Raw genomic sequence first — 23,643 nt, forward strand, 5'->3', positions numbered from 1 at the left:
CGGAGGTACTGGATGCCTAGAGCCTATTCAATGCTCGTAGAATCACTACTGAATAGTCTAACTTATATTTCTATATTCACAGCTGACTCAATTTCAATTGCCCTTCATTCAGGTTATTCCGTAAGTACACAAACACAAAATTAACATTGAAAATGAAGAGACGAATCATGATCAAGATAGAGCATCAATAGATCGAACAGGGTCGCTATGGAAGCTCAGCAAATAAATGAAAAAATCAGAAATAAGAAAATCTCGCTACATGTCGTTCATAGAAACATGATCAGAACTCCGTTCCCAAGATGAAATAATAATAAAACGTTCCGTTGGATATCCAATGCCAATCCCCAGTCCCAATCCAAATCCCATATCTTTAATTACAGACCGGCAAATCTCGCCCATCCAGCAGCCCGAATCGGGGATGCAGACTGGTTCTGTTGCTGGATCGGAATAGGGGGGTTCTTCCTCGGTCTTGAGACCGCGACCTTCCTCAGCGATTTTGCCGCTCACGTCACGACGGCGTCCAACGCCGAGTCCAGCAATATAGCTACCATAGGAAGACAGAGACGCTCCGACACTAGCTCCGATGCTCGGGCGAGCCGTGTCCGCACTGGAGTTGCTGACAACACGTCCCTTGCGATCGCCCTCGGTCATTGCTGGAGAATGGCCGCTGAGGTAGCCCTCGTCATCGCTATCGTCTTTCTTGAGGGACTGGTACGCGGACATTTTCTTGCTCTTCTTCTTGGTCAGTTTTGTTGGCTGACGGGTCGTTGGCTGTTGATTGCTGATGTTGCGGGTCATGTCTACACCAGGCATGCCCTCGTTCTCGAGTTCTCCATAGAAGCGACCCTTTGATGGAGTGGAGTCCGTAGATCCTGGTTCCTTGGGGGTCATCGCTTGAGCCTTTTGGTTTTGCGAAAAGTTTGGATTATCACTCAGCGCGTAGCGTCGAACAGGGTCGGTGTTTTCGGGTTTCTCGGTGAGAACAGGTTGAGGAGTCGGTGGGTTAAGCATGAGCGGATTGAATGGGAGGTTCTTCGAGTGGTCATCGTTCATATTATCGTGATCGTGGTCTTCGGGGTCAGGGAAGATGTTGAATCTTCGGTCACCGAGATCTTGCTCGTTCTTATCTTCCTCGTTTCCATAGTACTCATGCATGGCCAGCTCAGCGTATTCGCCTCGGGTATCTTCTGGAATCACACTTCCAATGCTGGCAGGCTTTTGACCATATGCGAACCAGTCTCGAATACCACCGTTGGTCGTGGTAGTTGAATTGGTACGTCTACTGTACACTGAAGAAGACTGGCGAAGACCATCATTGCTTTCCTGGGCTAGGTTGTCGTCCATGGGCGATAGGGAACGATCTGAGTGAGCAACCCAGTTATCCGAGAGAGGGCTAATGCTGTTTGACCGGTCGGCAGCGCGAGATGTCATATGGCGCATTTGGGCACCAGGGTTAACAACTTCAGGGGAGTGCATTGCAACGTTACGATACTCAGGAGCTGGTGCTGGTGCTGAAGAAGTCCAGTCATACGGTTGGCTAGCAGGTTGATGGAAGAGCATATCAGGGCTAGATGGCTCCAGGTGTGAGAGTCGATGAGGCTGAACAGATACCTGGGACTGACGCTTATCACCCACGAAATCATGCGAGTTATGAGTCGAATCTCCCGATTGGCCACGAGTATGCAGAAACGGCACAGCCCGTGGAGAGCCGATAAGCGGATCCTCAAGGTTGGAGTGGAGAGTAGATGAGCTCATATGCTTCTCATCAATATCAATCTCCTTGCGGCTTCTGCGGGGGCGAGCAGTCAAGTTATCTTCGAGCGGGTTCATATCGGGTGGCAAGTGAGAAATTTTGCGGAAGATGACAGCCAAAAAGATGGATATGCCGAATGAGATCAGGTGCAATGCCCCATTGGCGATGGCGCAGATAAAAGTCGCTTGAGCAATCGGCATAGCGAATTCGCTCTTCTCAAACAGGGTGCTCCAATGGTAAGCATCTTGAGTGTACTGTTCATGGGCCATAAACGCAGTAAAAACGTAGAACGGAACCAGACCGACGTCGAGTGTTGAGGCGAACAAGCCATAGCTAGCTTGTGAACCAGGAGGGCGGTTGATCGGAGAACGAGAGAAGTGATATATGGCATAAACTGTGTGAAGAACAGCAACGATCGGCTGAGCATTGATCTTATTAGCAACCAGGGGCCCTATCGATGATCCTGGAATAAAGGGCTACTTACGCCTGCCCGAATGATCCAAATGACAGCCACAGTAGCATTCTTGATAACGATGGAACAAAACAGCGACGCCAAAGCACCCAGTAAGGTAATCGATCGCAGCCCCAGTTGGGTTCCACGCGACCATTTAACGTGCTTCTTAGTGTTGGGACTCATGGGGGTCCATGTTGACTTGTCCTCGAAGCTGCCCCACTATTTATATTGTCAGTGCTGTACTATATGATAATCTCGAACGCTTTGTTCAATGGTTTGCGCGCATACCATATCCGGATGACGATTGAAGTTCACTAGAGGTCCCTCATGTTTCGGTTTTGGCGGCGCGCGAGTCCGGCTCGCTTGCGTCACAGCTTTGGGGTTGAAGCCGGGATCGGTTGGTCCATGGAAACTGTAAGTAGATGGACGATCGTAAAGGAATGGAGGCGACGATCTCCCCATGGTAGCGACTGGAAGCTCCCGTGGAATGGAAAACCACGCGACAAGGATAAAGGGAGAGAATGTGGACGAGGAATGAGAGTTGCGATCTGACAAGTTGACACTTTGAGGCTGCGATGGCCCTTTGGGGATGTTTGGTGGTTTCCGGGTCAACTGAACACGCTAGTCTCAAGGTGGAATAGCTCCAGGGCGGGTAGTTTCGGCCCGGAGATTTGATTGGCCGGGCCGAGAACGGAGCAGGTCACGTGTGGTTCTCCCGATAAGCCCGTATCAGATCAATCTTGTCCGCGGCGGACACGGTCAAGTCAAGAATTGATTTGGTGACTTCCACCTAGATTGCTCTCAACTGCAACAGTTCAGTTCAATCCACCTTGTACTGGATATGCTGGATCGCGCTTTTGTCTGCGCCCAATGTACGGCACGCTTAACCCGCCGTCCTGTCTGGTCCAAAGCTTTACCTTTCTCCGCACGGCGGCTAAGCAGTAATGCCGCCGTGAATCGACCTGCTCGTGTCGCCATTGTGGGCTCCGGTCCCGCAGGGTTCTACGCGGCAGCTCGACTACTCAGTAAAAATGACGATGCAGTGATTGATATGTACGAGAAGCTGCCAGTGCCCTTTGGTTTAGCACGGTACGGTGTGGCTCCGGACCATCCCGAGGTTAAGGTAGGTGCTCGACCTGGCGCATGGCCTCCAACAAGAAGCCATTGATATTTCAACTAGTCATATATTGTAGCATTTGGCTTATCCTATACCACTAGAACTGTGAAGATAAATTCACCGAAGTCGCTAGCTCCCCTCGCTTCAACTTTGTCGGCAATGTCGACCTCGGCAATGAGCTCCCTCTATCTACCCTCAAACCCCACTACGATGCCATTCTCTTTTCATACGGTGCATCTAAGGATAAGGAGCTAGGAATCCCTGGGGAACAATCCACCCGTAGTGTTCACTCGGCTCGGGCCTTTGTCGGGTGGTACAATGGCTTGCCTGAGCACCGGGATCTAGACCCTGACTTGACAAGCGGCGAAGATGCCGTAGTGATCGGGCAAGGTAATGTGGCCCTTGATGTTGCGCGTATCCTACTTTCAGATGTAGATGCTCTCCGGTCTACGGATATTACCGATTATGCTCTCGAGAAGCTGTCCAAGAGTACTATCAAGAGGGTTCGAGTGGTTGGCCGTCGTGGTCCACTACAGGTGAGTCAAAAGGTGGAAAAAACAGTTGTGAAAAGAAACATACTGATTTACATTCCGCTTTAGGCGTCTTTCACCATCAAGGAAGTCCGGGAACTTCTTCAACTCCCGGGAGTCTCCTTCGAACCGATCGCAAAGGATGTCTTCCCACCCGAATCCGTTATCAACGGTCTTCCGCGAGCACAGAAACGACTTATGCAACTCATAGCTAAAGGTTCCGCAAATGATCCACAAACATCAAGCAAGTCTTGGTCACTGGACTTTCTCCTCTCTCCCGAATCTCTTCACTGGTCACCGATTCATCCCTATCACCTCACACACGCCAAATTTTCCCGCAATGAACTTGATCCCTCGGATTCATTTAGCCCCTCTTCTAAGGTCACGCCAAAATACTTGTCAAATGGCAAGCCGGCTATGGTTAACCTCCCTGCAAGTGTATTTTTCCGCAGTGTTGGGTATAAATCCCTCCCATTGCCAGGCCTAGAAGATCTCGGCATCCAATTCGATTCCCAGCGGGGCGTAATCGCCAACGACGGATTCGGTCGGATCAAGAGCCTATCGAGTGCCGGGGAGCCGCAAAAGCTGCCCGATGGCTCGATCCTAACCCATTTGCCCGGCCTTTACTGCGCAGGTTGGGTTAAGCGTGGGCCCACAGGTGTCATTGCCTCGACTATGACCGACGCCTTCACTACAGCAGACACGATGCTCCAAGACTTGGCAAGTCATGGGACTTCTGGATCTCTCATGCACGCTCCTCAAGATAGTAGCGGTCTAGGCTGGGATGGAGTCAAGCCTGAAGCCGAGCGACTTGGGCTCCGCCCCACATCCTGGCAGGATTGGCAACGTATTGACGCTGCGGAACGTGAACGCGGTCAGCAAAAGGGCAAAGTACGAGATAAGTTTGGACGAGTCGAGGAAATGCTGCAAGTACTTTGATTGATGCTATGCTGCTATGTATATTAGGTACTACTAACTCTTGTTGTTCACAGGGAGATTCTCCCTGGTCCAGCGTGCACTTGATGTCTCAACTCCCATCTCATGTATAGTATCCACGACCTTTCTCCGAATGTCTCATTCGTGCATCCTCGTATCTCGTATACTCTAACTTGGCTTCTTCCTGGACTGCCCGAATTTTTACATTCCACATTCACTGTCAGCAAGCAGAGAGTAGGTAGCCGTGACTCGACCCAGAGCAACAGCCTGGTTATCGGTAAGGAGGTTCATAGCCTGTTTGCCGATATTAAATCCGCTTGACTTGTCGATAGCGAGAACTTTAATAGTCTTGTCAACAGTAGCACTCTTGTAATGCAGCGAGTAGCATTTGCCGCAGTTGACCGAGTTCCATCCCTCGACCGTGGGGGCGCCACCGATGCGGGGGAATGTTGGCAATGAACCGAATGTAGAAAAGCCCTTTCTGATCAAGCCATTTTCACCATCTGAGCAGGTGACTGTATTAAGGGATGTGCCACTGACGTCGTATTTTGGATCGTAGGATACAGAAACCTGGATGGCAGCGCTGTTGGATTGAGGAATCGGGGCTGGAGATGCGCCAGAAAGATGGAGAGAAGTCATGAGGGCGAAAGCGATGATCGCAGTGAAAGACTTCATTTTGAAAGTATTATTTAGGAGAGATGATTTTAAATATCTGAAAACGGAGGATAGTGTATCGAAAAATATGAGGTTTCTGTTGGATATAAATCACTTTTACAGGGCCATCGTGGCCATTTATATACTATTTCCTCCAGCACTTTTAAGGTCGACCGGACCCTCAAAACACTCATTACTTTGGAATCCTTGGAACGCATGACTGCTATTCATCGCCAGCTGCAATAGCCCACTAGATCCGGCGCAGGTCTTAGACATGAAGTGAAATCTTACGGCGTGTACAGGTGACTTGGCCGCAATAGTCGATGTCGAGCCTGATACTACCGGCTCTTTTATCGCGGGGCATAGCGGATGTGGACGGGTGAAGTGAGACACAATCAAAGCGAGACTGTTCTACCATTGAAGGGAGATCATGTGGCGTGAAGATCTTCTGCAGGCTCCACTGGGCTATACTTAAGGCAGGAGGCCTAAGGTAAGTTGGATACTACCATGTGGGAAATGAGCTGAGGTTCAAAGAGGTGACCGTTGGATGTTCCTGGGGACGTAGAAGAAATGAGGTTGCATTTGAGGCAGGTCAATTCCGCAACGGGCTGGGCTGGTCAGATTGTGAAGATGAAGTTTCATGGATAATTTTATGTGAAAAACATGATAATAATAATAATAATAATAGTAATAATCAGCTATTTAGAGCACTCTACGAAGTAAGAAAATGTGAATTAATATGGAGTTGAAAGATAAGAGTAAAGTAACCAAGGGGAAAAAAAAAAACAAAACAAAAAAGAAGCGTCCCCGGGAAGGCTCGAACTTCCAACCTCCTGATTAACAGTCAGACGCGCTAGCCGATTGCGCCACGGAGACTTGCTTGTTGAAGGTCTGCAATTTCTTATAAAATATAAGCACATTATTTGTTATATCTAAATATGCACATCCAACCAGTCTTGACAATCTAGTTGGTTTTTGACAATTTATCTAATTCGCACTCCAATGCTCGAATACTAGAGAGGGTCTATTCTAACGCTATTAGAGACTTTAATATTATATTCTAATACTCAAATAAGAGTAGTAATCTAATTCATAGCGGTCGCAATGAAATGCATCTGGCAGGGAAACTTTGTGGTATGAATGCACCGGCTTGGATATATATTCTCTTGAGGTGTTGACCAAGGTCTGCACTACCTCCACATACCAAATTCCCATTGGGACACTGGCATCGAAATTAAATATTTTCTTACTCACATTGAAGCAATGCTATACGCGACACATGCTTAACAACGTCATTAGCTTTGAGAATAAGTATACAGGTTGATTACCGAATACTGAACCACTGGAAGTCCCGAGGAAGTCCGGAGGTCGCCCGAACATCTTCCGGAAGTCCGCGAATCCGTGGAATCCGCACTCTCACACTAAGTATACCATTACCTCAATAAATAAAAAACATCCATGGAAAACAATATAAATACTTAATCGAAAATTCACCCAAAATGAACTCCCAAGTCATAACCAGGTTCAGATCATCACAAACCTACTATTTAACATCCTCCTTTATCACCTTCTCACAATGGTTGGCTTTGACATGCATGGGTTGACACCGGCCCCAGTCACTCCATTCACACCAGATGGCGCCGTCGACTATGAAGCCATCCAGCATCTTGGGTCTTGGCTCGGAAGTATCGATGGTGTCAAAGGTCTCGTCGTCCTGGGTCACGCAGGCGAAGGTACCTTTCTCACCCAAGAGGAACAAGTCTCTGTCATCAAGGCCTTCGTCAAGTCCGTCGACAACAAAATTCCCATCATCGCGGGAATTACTGGCGAGGGGACGGAGGTTGCTGCATTGGAAGCGAAGAGAGCCAAAGACTCTGGTGCTGCTGCTGGTTTACTTTATCCATCACATGGCTGGTTGCGCTTTGGATACCAACCTGGAGCGCCTCAAGATCGCTACCGACGAGTCTATGAAGTCTCGCAGCTCCCATTGATTTTATTCCAATACCCGGACAACACCAAAGCAACCTACAACCTGCAAACAATGCTTGATATTTCCGCTCAACCGGGTGTCTTCGCAATGAAGAACGGTGTGCGTAACATGCGCCGCTGGGATACCGAAATTCCTGTGATCCGTGCCCAACGTCCCAATCTGCAAATTCTTTCCTGCCATGATGAATATCTGTTACATACCTCTTTCGATATTGATGGATTCCTTGTGGGATATGGAAACATTGCACCCGAGCCACTGATCGAGCTCATCAAGGCTGGAAAGGCCAAAGACTATAAGAAGGCTCGAGAGATACATGACCGACTGCTCCCCGTCACTAAGAGTGTTTATCACCGAGGATCGCATATGGAGGGTACGGTCGCTCTGAAGCATGCTCTTGTTGCCAGAGGTATATTAACCCATGCTACTGTCCGGTCTCCCTTGTTGCCTTTGGAGGATGGGGCTGAGAATGAGATCCATGCTGCGATCCAAGCCTCCTCACTCAGTAAGGTCGCTTAGTTGTCTCCGATGTATTTATTTCTTCAATTTCTATAGATTTACCAAATAAAGACTATCATCTATGCGAAGGCACGAAACAAGATAAATCTGGCACTATACCGATACAGACGCGCCAAATTCCAATAGATTGTCTTTGCCCTCAATTCATAGGAAACCATAATTTTGGCCACGAGCAGGTTTATTCCGATATAAAAAAAAATCCAATAATTGCTTCATTCAGGGGTATTCTCTACCAAATAATCAATAAAACACTTTGAGATATCAAGGAGTAGATGAACCACGTCCCAATCACAGCAATTGCCGAACCCCGCGTTCTCAGTCTTGGCAACTCCTATTTGAATCCGCGTTTTCCGATCTCAATCGCGCATCTGCATTCTGTCAAGCTTCATGCAGGGATTGAAGCTCCACAATGATGGTCTCCTCACATGCAGAAGCAGAATTACCCCCGGAGGCCATGGTAAGGACACCGAATCGACCTCCCAAACGCCCACTCGCAACTACGGAGACTCCAACCGAATCCGAGAACCGTCGCAAAGACCCCAAAGTTAGCAGAGCTTGTGATAATTGCAAACGGAAGAAAATTAGATGCAATGGCACCCGTCCATGTCAGACGTGCGCGAAGCGAAGACTTGATTGCGCGTATGATGCCAAATATGGTCGTGGTCGACCTCCAACTCCACCTTTTTCCACACCATCGCAAGCCCCAGTGATAGACGTGCCAAGAACTTCTGTTGTTCCAAATGGAGCGAATGAGGTGCACATGCGTTCGATGTCATTTTCTAGAGAACATTCCCAATATTTACACAATGATGCACCGCCGCAAGTATCACAAGAGCCTGAAATCGACGATCAGTACTTTGATCCAACATCTGGGTTAAATTTTCTACATCGGGCGTGGAAGAAATTGTCGACCCAGAAAGGTGATGATGCTTCATATAGCTCAAATGAGACGGAAAGGAGCCAACTTGTAACTTCAGCTGGGGATCGTCCGTTTCATAAGTACGGAAATCTCTTTGACAGCTCGGAGTCTCGCTTCGTACCCAAAGAATCTGATGCAAAAAGCTTACTGGAATGCTACTTCGAAAATTGTGTTGTCACGTATCGCATGCTACATCGACCGACGATTGAGGCCTGGATGGATGCTTTTGTCAAAGATAGGCGAGAGAATCGACCGATTGCGCATTCACTTGGACATGCAAAATGTTCCATATTGTTGACTATCATGGCCATTGCTACCTTGAGAAATGAGAAAATCCACGGTAGTAGATCGCCTCAGGATGAAGCAGATGTATTGCACCAGAGCGATCGGCTATTCTGCATGTCCACAAGCTTGACAGATGCTGAGACGGGATTCCCCCGACTGGAGTCCGCACAAGCGAGGCTCCTGCAAGTATTATATCTACTTCAAACGTCACGGATGAACAAAGGCTGGTACACTTTCGGGAATTCGTGCCACATGATACTGTCCCTTGGAATGCATAGGAGGCGCGATAATCAGCGTGATGTGCCCTTGATGAGTCGCCGCCTGGGGTATATCTCGCTTCAATGCTATAAGCGCACGTTCTGGGTCGCATACACCATCGACAAATATCTGAGTGTAGTCTTCGGACGACCCAGGCATTACCAAGATGAAGATATTGACCAGGATTTCCCAGACAGAGTGAATGACGAGGACATGACACCACAAGGACCATCATCATGTGAAAATTCAGAGGACTGTCATATCGACTCACTTATATCGCACGCTAAGTACATAATTTCAATTCTAACCCCACAGGCATGATCTGACCAATCGTCAGGATCGCCCGAATTATTGGCAGCATATCAAGACACGTTTATTGCGTCGGAGAAATGGCTAAGCATGATCGATTGAACGCTGCTCAATCGTTCATCCAGGAAATTCACCAGTGGCGCACCGCTCTCCCTACTCATTTGGGGAGCGTGAAGCCGTCAACTCTGGTACCTATCTTCAGACGTCAAGCGGTCGCCCTCCAACTGGCCTATTCTCACGCAATAATACATGCTACACGACCATTCTTGCTGGGTGATTTAAATTCGGATATTACTCTGGAGTGCATTTCGGCAGCAAGAGCGAGTTTAGAGCTGGTTGACAAAATGGCAGGGGACAAAAGTCTGTTCCATGCTTTCTGGTGGACTCACTACGTAACATTTTGTGCGTTGGCTGTGGTTTATGTGTGGGGGATTCAGCTGGTGAGACGACCGGATAGTTGTATAGATGGCGAATTCTATACAAAATTATTTGATCTAGCGGAGAAATGCCGGGCTCATCTTCGACAAGCAACAGCCGGACTCTCACCAAATCGCCGATACGACATTATACTTGAGGAATTGAGGAGAGAAGCTCGCAATTTGCACGACAATCCAGGAGAACCAAGTGGAGGCTCTCGAGAATTTTGGCAATCTATAGGAAATGGCGATAGTAGCGGTGCTAACGACCCATTCCTTCATGATTCCCACATTGCAAGCTCGGAGGATGCTGATTTCACTAACGAAGTTGCCCAGGCTGGATTGGCAAGTTCAACATTCGGATTTGAAGGGGCATTTCAGTTCTCCGATTGGCTGACACTAGACTCGTCGGTATATCTCACGGTGTGCTTCGTGATATCTCCTCCACTGACTACTTGCCTAGGCATTTCTTCCAGTTTCCGACCCTAACTCCGTATCTCCACCTTGGCTTTCAGCTTTGCCATGAACTTTTCTCAATTTTGCCAATTTTGGCTAGGATTGGCGAGAGAGACAATGTTCATACCCATACTCGAGTTTGGAGTCGGATTTCACGGAAACCTCTTGCGGGGGGCCGAGAATCCGGGGAAGCCAAGCCTTCGGGACTCATGCTCGTTCGGCATTTTTATGTCTTGGCTTTCCTTTCCTCAATTAACTTCCCCAGATTTCTTCTACGATCAATGATCAAGATTTGGTTCATTATATCATGGTATCCTTACGAAATACTAAGACTCATCGCCTATCTGCAGACATGTGCGAGAAAGAAGCAGCGGCAATGCACCTTGAGAACCAGCCATATTCTGGGATATCTCCAGAGGATCGAGAATTTTTGAACGCTTTTTCGGATGCATCCAAACGGAAAGTTCTCAAGAAGGTAAGTTCTAGAAAAATGAGCAATATTCACGAGTTTAAAACCACTGACTGATTCTCTGTGTTAGATTGACGTGTGTAACTAATTCAGACGACGTAATGTCTTCAAAATCAATTGACTGATTTTTTTCCTAGATCAGACTCGTTCCTATATTGGTCCTGCTTTATCTGATGGCATATATCGATAAAACAAACATTGGTAGGTGAAACCCCTAAATATTCCTTTCTCCACACTAACAAAGCCCAGGAAATGCCAAAATCGAGGGACTTCTTCCCAGTCTTCGTATGGATGGTAACCAGTACAACATCGCACTATCCATATTCTTCGTACCCTATGTACTTGCTGGTATTTTATATCCCACTCGCCTGCGAGAAAATTTGCTAACATGCCCGAAGAGGTACCAAGCAATATGATTTTAAACCGCCTGAGCAGGCCATCACGGTACCTAGGCGGACTTATATTTATATGGGGTGTCATAATGATCTGTACCGGATTTGTCAAAAACTTTGCAAGTTTGGTAGCTATACGATTTCTTCTGGGGCTCTTCGAGTGAGTACGAGCATCATAGCTGAGCACCACCCCAGGTCTAACTATTTCTTCCCAGGGCTGGTTTCCTTCCCGGTGCCGTCCTCGTCATTTCCAAGTGGTATCTACCAGATGAAATGCAAACTCGAATTGCGATTCTTTATACTTCAGCAGCATCAGGTGGTGCTTTTTCCGGCCTTCTGGCATTCGGAATTGCCAAAATGGATGGAATTGCTGGCTACGAAGGTTGGCGTTGGGTTAGTTCCTAAACTACACATGAAGTTCAAAGCCGCTAACCATTTTTTTTTTTAAAAAAGATTTTTATCCTCGAAGGGATTGCCACCGTTTTAATGGCTGTTCTTTGCTTTCTCATGCTCTTAGATTCACCATCACTTTCACCTCAATGGCTTACCGCTGATGAGATTCGCTTTTTGGAGGTGCGTCAAATTGCAAACTCCACTCAAGATGAGCACAGGTCCTTTGATATGGGAGCATTGATAAGTGTTCTTTTGGATTGGAAAATCTACCTTTTGATCTTCGCCAATTGGTCCAATACAGTCCCAAACTATGCTCTCAAATTCACCATGCCGGAAATCATTACGTCTATGGGATATACTGCTGCCAAAGCCCAGCTCTTGACTATACCCCCTTACGCTGTTGGTGCTTTCTCTGCGTACGGATTCTCAGTATTTGCCGACCGCTACACATGGAGAATGCCATTCATCGTGGTTCCTCAACTGTGTATTGTTATTGCATTTGCTATTCTATTTTCAAGAGCCGCCGATATTGAGAACAATATTGCACTTTGCTATTTCGGGGTATGCCTCGCATGTCTCGGGATGTATCCCATTCTTCCAGGCGTCAATACTTGGAATGTATCCAACAGCCCTGATCCGCACAGGAGGGCCATCTCCATTGGATATCTCATATGTATGGGGAATGCAGGTGGCATAATCGGAAGTTATATTTACAAGGCAGACGAGAAGCCTCGCTATCCTACTGGCTATGGGACATCTCTTGCATTCGCAGCTGCGGGAGTCTTTGCTTGTTTTGTTTTGGAAGGGCTGCTGTGGAAATCAAACAAGAGAAATGCACGTTTTACTGAGGATGAGGTGCATGAAAGATACAGCACGAGTGAGCTTCGGGACATGGCTGAGAAAAGTCCTCTCTTCAAGTACACCCTATAGTCCAATGTTAATTTTGACCACATGATATTTAGCAAGAAGACACGTGAATGACAATCCCATGCAGCTGTTCAGGTGCTACTTTTTTTTTTCACGACATGCTGTTTCGGCGACAAAAAGTGCAGAGCTGTTCCTAACAGAATACCTAAATGGTTTCTCTTCGTAGCAAGACATTTCTCGTCTTCAATCTGTTGGAAGAACAGTCCGCTTATTGCGTAGTAATTTCTCACGTGCCTGCCCTTGCCCTTGCAGGAGCAGTCTTCCCTCCAGATTTTACAATCCAATTAAGTGGTCATCGCGATCTACTCTGTCCATGCGGCTTACAAGAATAGAATTGATAACCCTGAGCCTCCGAGAGTCGAAAGTTCACCCTGAACGTTACATAGGATGAACCCACCTCTTCATCACACCATTGGTAAGTGCCATATAATTTCAGCCCCTTATTGACTGAAGGATCCGAATCCGGCGCCAAAATGAATCCGATCGTTCGAACGAGTCAGCCAGAGAGAACCTTCTCGGGGAAGTCTTACTTATGCGGTCTCTCCGTGCACATCATGGTTTCCGACCCCGCCAATTAGCTTCCTCCCTTCCGATCTTTTGATGATCTGCCTCCCTTACGAAAAGGAATTCTGGCCTATGGGACCGCTGACCTGGCTGTCGGGATCCCCCCCGAAGAGCCCTAAGGCCGAGAGAAGGGTAGATTGGCATCGACTCCGAATCCCACAAACGCAAGTTCATCGTTTGATCCACATGTCCTTGCCACTTTACCGACGCACGTTGCATAATGCGTGGCACAACGCGCGTAGGGGACTTGAAGTCCTTAAAACTTCAGGACTTGAATTATATAGTACCTCCGCAGTCTGATTGGATTTCCTTAGTCTCATTCAACTTTGTATCATAAGCCATACTTTCATCTTTTCCTCCCCTGAACATCTCACAAGTAAATACCGGTTCTAAATGTTTAGGGGTGGGTCAATACAGCCAATACGCGCGGAGAACCCACTAGATCCAAACCCGGTCATCTCCCATCGACTGCTACGAGCGGAGTATTCCGTATAGAGTAGAGACACTATTTACGGAATTTGGAAGACCTCCGATGCTTGATTTACATGCCCGAAGCTTAACTCGACCCATTCAAGGCTATCGATTGACGCCGCATTTTTCAGCTTGTACTAGTTTCCAATTCATTTTACCCTAAGAGTGGAGTTTTAACGATGAGCGCAGTGGCCCTGCTCCAATCATGGCCATTCAACTTCACCAATTGACCTTTAAAGCGCACGAGGCAGGAACGCAATGCTCTCCCGTCCTCCACAACCTCGCTCGATAGTATTCATGCTATGCCACATGGAAACCATGGTTCTACTTTGAAAAGCCCAATTCTTTTCCACAATGTGGCACTTCTGTACTCCATAATCTGTACGATTGACATGACCCCACCAGTTGGATCAATCTTTGGCCCCAAAGAAGCTTCTTGACTTGCCCATGGCAGTGGAGAATACGAACTCTGCACAGGCCATAGAAGCTGGAACCCAGGATCCTCCGATCTCAAGTTCTTTTTTTTTTTTTTTTTTTTTATTTTTCGATCTTTATACAAAGCCTTCCTTTCCCCTCTGACTCCCTCAGCTTTCCCCCTCTGGATCGCTGTCTGGATGCGTGCCTCATCGTGATGCTTTCATACGTTCTGCGTTCCCTAACCTCTAGTGGGAGCGATGGCTCTCTTGCTCGTCGTTGGGAGTTTCGTGATGAGGCTGCCCTTATTGGCAGCGATCGGTCACTCTTTATTGCGATGGGAGTTATTGCTCTCTTTTCACTTCTCTCTACTTTTGGTCTTTTGTCGTTCCTTACCTATCGATTCGTCTACTGGCAGCGGTATTATAAGAGTCCGCTTGCTCAAAACCAATATGTCGTTCTGATTTATAATCTATTACTTGTCGATCTGCAGCAGGCCATTGCCTTTACGATTAACCTCTACTGGGCATCTCGCGGGTCTGTTCATTATGGCGAGGCTGCCTGCTATCTTCAAGGGTGGTGGATTCAGACGGGTGATCCTGGCAGTGGACTGTTTGTCTTGTCTATCGCTCTGCATACTGGTGCTGTGGTTATGCGTGGTAGACAGTTGCCATTCCATATCTTTTCCTACTGTGTCATCGGGCTCTGGACATTTATTCTCATCCTGGGATTTATCCCCGTGGGTCTCTACGGCAAAAACGTTTTTGTCATCTCCGAAGCCAATTGGGTATGTCCTTTGCTGCCGACTTATATTGACTAGATAACCCCCCCCCACCTACTATTACAACCCGTGCTAATATTGCTCAATTACATAGTGCTGGCTAAGCCCTCAAGTTGAAACCGAGCGTCTCTGGGGTCATTATATCTGGATTTTCCTTGCAGAGTTCGGCACCGTCGCCCTCTATGCCGTCATGTTCTTTTACCTCAGACGCCGTATGACGCAGGCAAAGATGCTTCGCCGTGGCCAGCAAGAAAGCCTGCACCGATTGAATCGAGTCGTCATATACATGGTTGTTTACCCATTTGTCTACCTCGTCCTGTCATTGCCTCTAGCTGCCGGCCGTATGGCCACAGCGCGTGGCGACTCTCCGAGTAAGACATACTTTGGTGTCGCTGGTTGTTTAATGGCACTGTCTGGTCTGATGGATGTGGCTGTCTATACACTGACTCGCCGCCACCTGCTCATCGATACCGAGCACAGCACCACCGATCGCAACTATGATAATACCGATTCCCAATGGCAGACACAGATTACCACCAACGCTAATGGCACGCACTCAAAGAAGCCCAAGAATGGATTTATGAGCTCTCGATTGGGATCAAGACTCCGTCCAAGTGCACCGATCGTGGATAGGGATGCAGGTAAAAGCCCCTTTGAGGATTCGACAGAAGATATTGTTCCTAAGAATGATATTGAAATGTCCAACTTCCACGGCGTGTACCAGGAGACCACGATTGAGATCTCGCATGAGCCTGCCACGCCGACGCCGAGCGAATCAGTTGAGCACAGCGTGCGATATAGTGGTTAGGAATGAATTGGATGACGTATGGATATTCTATTTTGTGCTGGGCTTTTATTTTGTATATATGATTTATACCCCCTTTTTTGATCCCCTGCACCTTCTCTTCGAGGCATCTGCCCCAGATTTACTTAATCTTCTCAATATAATACACGATCATTATGCTTGACAATATGCTATTGGCTTGAGAGAATGCCCCGTGGACTACGAAACATTCCCTGGAAGATCTCTTGCAGGTCGACTATTCGGGTCCATAGTGGAGAATTTCATATGAAGGGGGTATTTCTAACATGTGGTCAGCTTCACCGCTGATACAATAGAGTTTACTGCAGAATGATACCATCGCTCTAGAGCTCATTGAGAATTAGTTTAGGTGCTGCTTCGAAGGAAGATTTTCAAAGCAGGTCGATCAAAGATGATCCTAGCATCGGCCATGAGCCCCCTTTTCCCATTAGTTTAATACGCGCGTGGGCTCTGAATCGGATAGTTATTGCTTAGTTGGTGGACAGAGTGGGTACGTGGGCCGATACGCGCACGAACCTGCGGACGTTACCGATTCCCTCTCGGATCCATTTGGCAAAATGGTTAGTCTACAATAGTACATATTGTACAAGTGCCAGAGCCACAAGGGGGATTTGGCAGATCCTCATCTCGGTAGGGGCTCGCGATCCACATCCTATACATGGAAGTAGGTGGTGGCTTGCTAGAAGAAGCGCGAAAGCGTTGATGCCGAGGCTTAGACTAGACCCGAAGGCTAGACGAAGAATTCTTATTGACAACCCAACCAATTTGGCTTCTTTTGGAACTACTTTCATAAACATTGCGTGATTGGTGTAATATAGTAGCATTTATGATTGCAGTACTTTCATTTGTAGGGCCACTCAGATCATCATGATCGTGAAGCTGAAATGCTTGTGTTGATCTGATGAAGCCTCATGAATCATACCATGGAACCTCTACACACGACTCCGTGGTTCGGGGCGAAGACGAATGTTATGCATGTAGGGCTGGTAGTGGGTATACTCAAAAATCAAAGGGACTAATGAAGCTTAGTCTTTATGCTTGGTGACAGTGGCTGAATGTACAACTAATGTATGTACCGGAAAAACTACTCTCTCGGACCTTTCACCTATTGAAGATGTCTCCATCCTTTGGCTTTTCTCCACCGTCAACGATCTTCTCTGCTTCTTCTCTATTCTGACTTTCTTTCTTCACATTGCGCCATTCCATCCCTAGCGCGGGAAGAACCAGCACACATGACAGTACCACGGGCACGAAATAAGCACTATGAAGGGCTGAGTTATAGGTACCTAACACAGCATTGAGCTTATCATCTGGCACTGAATCGGCAAGTCCAGTCGCGCCGGTCTGAAGGATCGCACCAGCATCTATCCCGGAGATTGCAGGCAATTTGGTGATCAGATAATTGGTGTAGAGATTCTGGCTGACGGCGACCCAGATGGCACCACCCAGTGATTGGAACAGGAACATTAAAGCGACGCCGATTGAGACATCCGCTTGAGCGAGGACAACTTGAGCGGCCATTGTGGGCTGTTGTAAACCACAGCCTAGACCTAAACCAAAAAGGACCTGGTAACCGATCCATGCTGAGTGGCCAGTGTCAACTTTGAATGTAGTGATCATGCCAGCACCAGTTGCCATAAGTATTGCTGCGACAAACATGAAAGGCACATAGTGGCCTGTACTTGCAATGAGCTTGCCGCTGATAATACTGGCGATTACTAGCGCTAGAACCATTGGAATATTGTCGATACCCGACTGCACTGCATTGGTGTTCTTAACACCCTGAAACCATAGTGGTAATGTATAGAGCATGGCGACCATGGCCCCGGAAACAAGTGAAATATAAACCGCGCCACATGCAATGCTCCGCTGCTTGATGATGCGTGGAGGGATTGTCGCATCTTCTCTACGCCAGATTTGAACCAAGGCAAAGGCGATGAAAAGAGTCCCTGCCACGACAAATAAGGCAATAATACGCCCGTTACCCCAGCTGTAAGTTGTCCCACCCCATTGCAGGGCCAAGAGAAAGCAAATCACACATGGCAAGAAGAGGACAGTACCCAGTGGGTCAAGCCGAATTAATTGGCGTTTGAGGGTTGCATTTTCCGAGGGAGAAGACATGTGAAGAAAGAAGAGAATGATGAGAAGAGTGAGCCCTCCGATGGGAAGACTTAGTAGAAGAAAGGTTTGTTAGGTCAATTTAGGATATAATGTGAATAGACTCACTTACTTGATGTAAAAGCACCAACGCCATGTCACTCGGTCAGTGAAAGCACCACCGAGCAGCGGCCCGATGATAGATGAAATGCCAAATGTAGACCCCATAAGACCGACAAATAAAGGCCGCTTGTGCAGTGGAATGACCTGCGTGATGATGACCGTGGCTCCATTTTGTATACCCGCAGACCCAACTCCAGCAATGGCTCGTCCAACGATAAATGCTTTGGAGTTTGGAGCTGCACCACAAATTGCCGAACCGACCTCAAAAACAATGACTGCTGCCAGAAATAGCATCTTCGTGGAGTAGAAGACGTAAAGTCGGCCCCAGAGCAGTTGCGTGGCGCTGCTGGTCAGAAGGTAAGCACTGGCATACCAGCTGATGTCGCTAATTGCATGGAATTGATCCGAAATTTTGGGGACAGCGGTTGCGATGATTGTTCGGTCCTGAGATATGAAATGATATCAATATCTGTCTGTCCAGTATGAGACAGTGAGGAGAACTACTAACCAGCGCGACGAGGAACATGGCACTTAGCAGGGCAACGACTATCAAAATAAGTTGCATTTTTGTGATAGTTTGATTTTCAGACTTGGTATGTCCATTTGGTTCGCTGCTTGTATGAGGATGATTTGGGGGGGGAATCTTCTGTTTCTTTTGACTGCGGATCGTGCATGATGACCATCTAAGGTGATGGATTAAAAGGATTGATCACGGAATTTTCATAAGAGAACTTTCTCAAGAGGATGTCAAGAAGTTGGATATGTATTAATCCCATTTTCTGGTAGGTAATTAGATATTGTGTGAATGCTGGATTTATATGTGGTTGTTGATATCGGCTCGGCGCCGAACGAACAAAATTGAGGCTGACTCGGCTCCGAAACTTGCCAACCAACTTCTTCGCCTGAAAAAGCAAATAAAAGGAGAGAAATGGTCGATTTATAGATATTTCAGACCCCAGGAACCCTGTACTAGTGCATACTTCCGATGTTAATAATTTTAATAATTTAAAAAGAATCTGTAGATTTCTACTAGAGATTATAGAGGCTTTATACTGATGGTTGAAGTGTATTTTTCTCGTTATCATGCCAATTATATTTTCAGGGTAATAAAAATAGTGGAATGAAATTCAGCGCGAGACACAGATTTATAGAAAAGTTGTTAATGTAGTTTCTCGACAAGCAAGGACCTCGGAGGATTATCATTTTTTAGTTCCGACGGACTGCGGGGAATTGGAGGAACTTGGAGGAACTTGGAGTATTTATAAGGCGGGGCGACGACGATAATATGATTTCCCAACTGCATCACTCCAGAAACGCGATTGAAATGGCAGAACCAACGTCAGTTGCTATCATTGGCGGTATGTACATTTTTAAACATGCAGCGTAATATCAAACACATTAGCTGACCACATACAGCGGGCATCTTTGGCCTTTCTCTGGCGGTGGCTCTGCGCGACAGGGGCAAGTATTCCTCGAATAAAGGAGGTAGAGATGATATTGGGATGGATGGAATTGACATGTGAGCATCTAGATCATGACGTGACCGTTTTTGAAAGATACGACTATGATCAAAACTCATACGATGCGAATGATGATGAGATACAAGCTGCATCCGTCGATCACAACAAAATCGTAAGCCCATTGACAAGAGCTGAACGATAGAGACCAGATTCTGAGAGAGATAAATGCTTAGTTTCGAGCATATTACGGAAAAGAACATCACTATCAACGCCTTGCCATGGAAGGGCGGAAATACTGGATATCAGAGGACGAAAAACGCGGCTTTTCACGGGAGTCCTCTGATTCCGAAGAGATGCGATTGTTCGTTAATAGTGGATTCTTGCGCGTCCAGCCATCGGACCACCTCGAGGAACTGGAAAAAGAAACATTGGCCAATATGGAACGCGATGGTTTACGTGATACACAATTTGTCAAGAGCATCCCTGAAGACCAGCAACGCGCAGACCGTTTGGGATGGAAGAACAAACTGCTGGATTTTGCCATCCCGGATTCTTCTCCCCCTAGCTATTACGAAGCCGTGCTTGACTCAACCGCTGGGTTCGTGAGATGCAGCAATGCCTGTTCACACTATCAGAAGATCGCGGCGTCCAAGGGTGTTAATTTCCACTTTGGACCGGAGAGTGGCGGCTTTGAATCGTTGGTGAAAGAGCCTAGCACCACCGAGCCGGAAAAAAGCAAAGTCACTGGCTTAAAGACAAAGAACGGTGCTATTCACAAGGCAGATGTTATAGTGGTTGCTGGTAAGAGATGAACATGGAAACTTATCTGGTGCTTTCGTTCTGACTCCAGATAGCTGGCTCCTTTTCTACTCAAATTCTTCCAGAACTAAGCTACCATCTCGAGTCTTCTGCCGGGAGCTTGGCTATGTTCAAGATTGACCCGAGCGATAAGGAGCTTTGGGATAAGTACTCCCCTGAGAAATTCCCCGTTATATCTTGGAAGGCTACTCCCCGAGACTCTAAAGGTAAAGATACCGGTAGCATCTATGTTCTGCCTCGCACACCAGAAGGCCTCGTCAAGATAGGCTATCGTGGGTTGAAGGTAAGTAAACAGGATTCTCAGGATTTGCTAGAGGCTGACCACATCCTCCTCAGTTCACCAATTTTATACCTGCCCCTGATGGCACTCCTTTTACTCAGGATGGACAATGGTCGGTGCCTCTACCAGCAAAGGATTGTCATGAGTTACAAGAGAGAGCTATCTATGCTATCCGGCAGTTTGTCGACATTTTCCTGCCTGATTTCAGTAAAGTCCCATTCTACTCAACTAAACTATGCTGGTACACCGACTCCTTGGACAATTCCTTCGTAGTAAGTAAACACCCCATCCGCGTCTCACATCAGTTCTTCTGTACTAACCTGAGATAATAGATTGACTATGTTTCTGATTACGCGGATAACACAGTCTTTGTTTGTACCGGGGGCAGTGGTCATGGGGCGAAGTTTCTACCTATTCTTGGAAAAGCGAGTCAACACCAATATGAAATGCTAAAAGATATCGGCTAATCAGGATGAAAACAGCATGCCGCGGATATTTTGGAAAAGGCAGATCAAAGCACGTCTTACATGCGTCCTTTTTGGAGATGGAGACCGGAGGCACCCCGTAGGAATGGCCTCGAAGAGGGACCACATGGATCGAGAAACATCTCCGAGCCGTCTTTACGTTGACCAAGTGTTAGATGAATTTTAATTAGAGGTGGGATAGTTAATCAAAAATCGAGGTTATAACGTATGACTGGTTGTCAATCTCGATATGATACCGATAGAAAGACATGCAATATCCAAATGAAATTCTAGTATCTTGAGCTCGAAGGTACCCGATTCTAGCCCGCCTGGAACTTTGATTTACCCCAGCCTCTGCCTAAATCAACTAACAGGGTCCTCTGATGCAACGGCAGGATTCTTGGCATCACACAGCCAAGAATGAGTGGAGAAATCCTTTAACCTTGGTGGCTTCCAATACGGTCCCTGCCATAGCACACACATGGCCTCTTGTTTGTGACAAGCGAAGGTTGGCCGAGCTTGATGGCCGAAGCCAAGACCTGAAGCGCGGCACCCGGCCAAAAGTTTCGGGGATTTTCAACAGATCCTAGTAGATTTGGTCGTTTATTACTTTGAGTTTCGGATTTGACCGCGGTATTAACACGCAGCGAGGTTATAAATTGATGTTGGCTGCCTTTTGGCCCTGCCCCATCATACCTAGAACAGATACGTAACAATGTCAACAGAGAGGAAAGGCGAAAATTCGGAAGCCATTCAGGTCTTTTCGAAGGAACAGAGCCATGTGCAATCCATGCAACCGGCCGAAAAGCACTCCTCGCAACAAAAGGTAGTTGACCAGAGAGAGACTGACGATACCTCCTACTTCTACAATAAAAACAAAGATAATGTTCCTCCCTTGACCCCTGAACTGGAGGGAAAGCTGGTTCGAAAAAACTTCTGGTTTCTGCTTGCACAAACATGGTGGATTTCATTCCTTATCCATTTGGATAAATCAACTCTTTCATCCGCCAGTACGATGGGAATTTTCGACGATGTCGACATGACCAAGAATGAGTACAATCAGCTTTTCATGTTGTTCTATGCCGGATATCTTGTTGCTCTCTGGCCCGGCGCCTACATATCTCAGCGAGTCGGCCATAAATACTTCATCACTGGCTCCTTGTTCCTCTGGGCCCTGCTGTTAGGTGTCCACCCGGCTGTCAAGACGGGCAAGCAAATGATGGCCGTGAGATTCCTCTTAGGAATGGTAAATTCTTTCTCCCCGGCACAGGAATTGCAAGGATGCTGACTGACCATGATATAGACAGAATCGCAAATTGTGCCATCCACCGCTGTACTGCACCAAAGCTTTTTTCCACCCAGAAAAAGTCCTTGGGTGCAGCTGCTGTGGTGGTCTTTTGGAAGCCTAGCAAATGTCCTTCTGACTATGATATCATATAAACTCATTGTCGAAGATGGTAATAACTCATTGGCCGGGAGCCTTTCTTCATGGAAATGGCTTCACATTATTTGCACTGTCCTCACATTTTCCATATTTGTGCCATTGCTTATTTTTCTTCCCAATTCCCCGGTTGACGCAAAATGGCTCTCAGTCGAGGAAAAGGTCCATACAATTGAGATTATCCGCAATACTCATTCAGGCGTCTCTAATTCGACGTTCAGATGGTCCCAAGTTCGCGAATGTTTTACGGACCCTAAAAGTTGGCTTTTCATGTAAGACTAATAGATTATTGTCTCGGGAACAGTTACTAAGTGTGCGTCCAGATTCCACATGTTCTTTAATGAGCTTCCCAACAATACGTCTCAGCAATTGCCTCTCATCATCGTTGGGTTTGGCTTCACGCCCGCGCAAAGCGCATTGTTCAATATCATAAAGCCGCTTTGGGGCATGATTCTTATACTCATGTCTGCAGGATTGCTTTATGGAACTAGGATTGGAACTGGCTATACCTGTGCAATTTCCTACATTCCATGTCTAATAGGAGGCATCATTGAGGTAAGACGTTCATGCAAAGCAAGAAAACCACAATAATATTAATAATACCGCTTCAGTTGGCTTCGCCATGGTCAAACAAGGTCGCATTGGTCTTGGGCACGCAAATATCAACATTCAAGCCATCGTATCTTCTAGGCCTGAACTGGGCGGGCACAACAACCACAGGCCATACCAAGAAGTTGTGTCTGATGACATCCTGTATTGTCGCTGCCTCTGTTGCGAACATGATATCTCCAGAGTAAGTACTAAAACGAGAAAGAAACTGCCAAGAGGAAAACATCTGATTGTGATGCTTTCCTATCTTTTTTAGATTCTGGGAATCGAAGTATCAGCCACAATATACTCTCCCATGGGCATTCATGACCGCATTTTGGGTGATTTCTCCCGCCATGTGCATCATCATTCGCTTTTGCCTTCATCGCGAGAATAAATGCCGACAGAGATTGATTTCCGAAAGTGATTCCGATTCGGAAAGATATGAAGTTATTGAGGCAGGCAATGAGATCGTGAAGATTAGCGATCGTGACCGAGACTGCACCGACAGAGAGAATCTGAAGTTCATTTATCCACTGTAGAT

General features: G+C 46.9%; 10 protein-coding genes across 10 annotated transcripts; 7 read left to right on the plus strand and 3 right to left on the minus strand.

The window, feature by feature from the left end:
- Window positions 1–171: 171 nt before the first annotated feature.
- Window positions 172–2,669, minus strand: N7469_001747 (uncharacterized protein; the record flags this gene model as incomplete). Its single annotated transcript, XM_056640667.1, has 4 exons — window positions 172–205; window positions 383–2,172; window positions 2,238–2,426; window positions 2,496–2,669. The coding sequence occupies 4 exons, from the start codon at window positions 2,667–2,669 to the stop codon at window positions 172–174; spliced, it is 2,187 nt and encodes a 728-aa protein (XP_056506424.1).
- A 379-nt stretch (window positions 2,670–3,048) lies between these two features.
- N7469_001748 (NADPH-adrenodoxin reductase) lies at window positions 3,049–4,793 on the plus strand (the record flags this gene model as incomplete). The annotated part of the gene is made up of 3 exons (XM_056640668.1): window positions 3,049–3,330; window positions 3,426–3,860; window positions 3,924–4,793. 3 exons carry the CDS (start codon window positions 3,049–3,051, stop codon window positions 4,791–4,793), a joined length of 1,587 nt encoding a protein of 528 aa, XP_056506425.1.
- Window positions 4,794–4,991: 198 nt separating this feature from the next.
- aspf13 (allergenic cerato-platanin Asp F13) lies at window positions 4,992–5,465 on the minus strand (the record flags this gene model as incomplete). Its single annotated transcript, XM_056640669.1, has 1 exon — window positions 4,992–5,465. One exon carries the CDS (start codon window positions 5,463–5,465, stop codon window positions 4,992–4,994), a length of 474 nt encoding a protein of 157 aa, XP_056506426.1.
- A 1,555-nt stretch (window positions 5,466–7,020) lies between these two features.
- Window positions 7,021–7,950, plus strand: N7469_001750 (dihydrodipicolinate synthase family protein; the record flags this gene model as incomplete). Its single annotated transcript, XM_056640670.1, has 1 exon — window positions 7,021–7,950. The coding sequence occupies one exon, from the start codon at window positions 7,021–7,023 to the stop codon at window positions 7,948–7,950; it is 930 nt and encodes a 309-aa protein (XP_056506427.1).
- A 409-nt stretch (window positions 7,951–8,359) lies between these two features.
- On the plus strand, window positions 8,360–10,626 carry N7469_001751 (Zn(II)2Cys6 transcription factor; the record flags this gene model as incomplete). The annotated part of the gene is made up of 2 exons (XM_056640671.1): window positions 8,360–9,699; window positions 9,750–10,626. 2 exons carry the CDS (start codon window positions 8,360–8,362, stop codon window positions 10,624–10,626), a joined length of 2,217 nt encoding a protein of 738 aa, XP_056506428.1.
- Window positions 10,627–10,945: 319 nt separating this feature from the next.
- N7469_001752 (putative MFS transporter) lies at window positions 10,946–12,777 on the plus strand (the record flags this gene model as incomplete). Its single annotated transcript, XM_056640672.1, has 7 exons — window positions 10,946–11,068; window positions 11,133–11,138; window positions 11,200–11,263; window positions 11,312–11,410; window positions 11,461–11,614; window positions 11,670–11,847; window positions 11,908–12,777. The coding sequence occupies 7 exons, from the start codon at window positions 10,946–10,948 to the stop codon at window positions 12,775–12,777; spliced, it is 1,494 nt and encodes a 497-aa protein (XP_056506429.1).
- Window positions 12,778–14,440: 1,663 nt separating this feature from the next.
- Window positions 14,441–15,812, plus strand: gprD (the record flags this gene model as incomplete). The annotated part of the gene is made up of 2 exons (XM_056640673.1): window positions 14,441–15,010; window positions 15,099–15,812. 2 exons carry the CDS (start codon window positions 14,441–14,443, stop codon window positions 15,810–15,812), a joined length of 1,284 nt encoding a protein of 427 aa, XP_056506430.1.
- A 1,116-nt stretch (window positions 15,813–16,928) lies between these two features.
- N7469_001754 (MDR family MFS transporter) lies at window positions 16,929–18,612 on the minus strand (the record flags this gene model as incomplete). Its single annotated transcript, XM_056640674.1, has 3 exons — window positions 16,929–17,997; window positions 18,058–18,491; window positions 18,556–18,612. 3 exons carry the CDS (start codon window positions 18,610–18,612, stop codon window positions 16,929–16,931), a joined length of 1,560 nt encoding a protein of 519 aa, XP_056506431.1.
- A 759-nt stretch (window positions 18,613–19,371) lies between these two features.
- Window positions 19,372–21,073, plus strand: N7469_001755 (NAD(P)/FAD-dependent oxidoreductase; the record flags this gene model as incomplete). Its single annotated transcript, XM_056640675.1, has 7 exons — window positions 19,372–19,405; window positions 19,464–19,566; window positions 19,604–19,679; window positions 19,741–20,308; window positions 20,362–20,609; window positions 20,663–20,878; window positions 20,939–21,073. 7 exons carry the CDS (start codon window positions 19,372–19,374, stop codon window positions 21,071–21,073), a joined length of 1,380 nt encoding a protein of 459 aa, XP_056506432.1.
- Window positions 21,074–21,785: 712 nt separating this feature from the next.
- On the plus strand, window positions 21,786–23,641 carry N7469_001756 (putative allantoate permease of the major facilitator superfamily; the record flags this gene model as incomplete). The annotated part of the gene is made up of 5 exons (XM_056640676.1): window positions 21,786–22,316; window positions 22,374–22,783; window positions 22,835–23,066; window positions 23,123–23,304; window positions 23,377–23,641. 5 exons carry the CDS (start codon window positions 21,786–21,788, stop codon window positions 23,639–23,641), a joined length of 1,620 nt encoding a protein of 539 aa, XP_056506433.1.
- Between the last annotated feature and the right edge of the window lie 2 nt (window positions 23,642–23,643).

The sequence above is a fragment of the Penicillium citrinum genome, assembly GCF_028827155.1.
Source record: "Penicillium citrinum strain IBT 23319 chromosome Unknown utg000001l:1.0-4955037.0:1.0-4956770.0, whole genome shotgun sequence".
Taxonomy (NCBI): Eukaryota; Fungi; Ascomycota; class Eurotiomycetes; order Eurotiales; family Aspergillaceae; genus Penicillium; species Penicillium citrinum.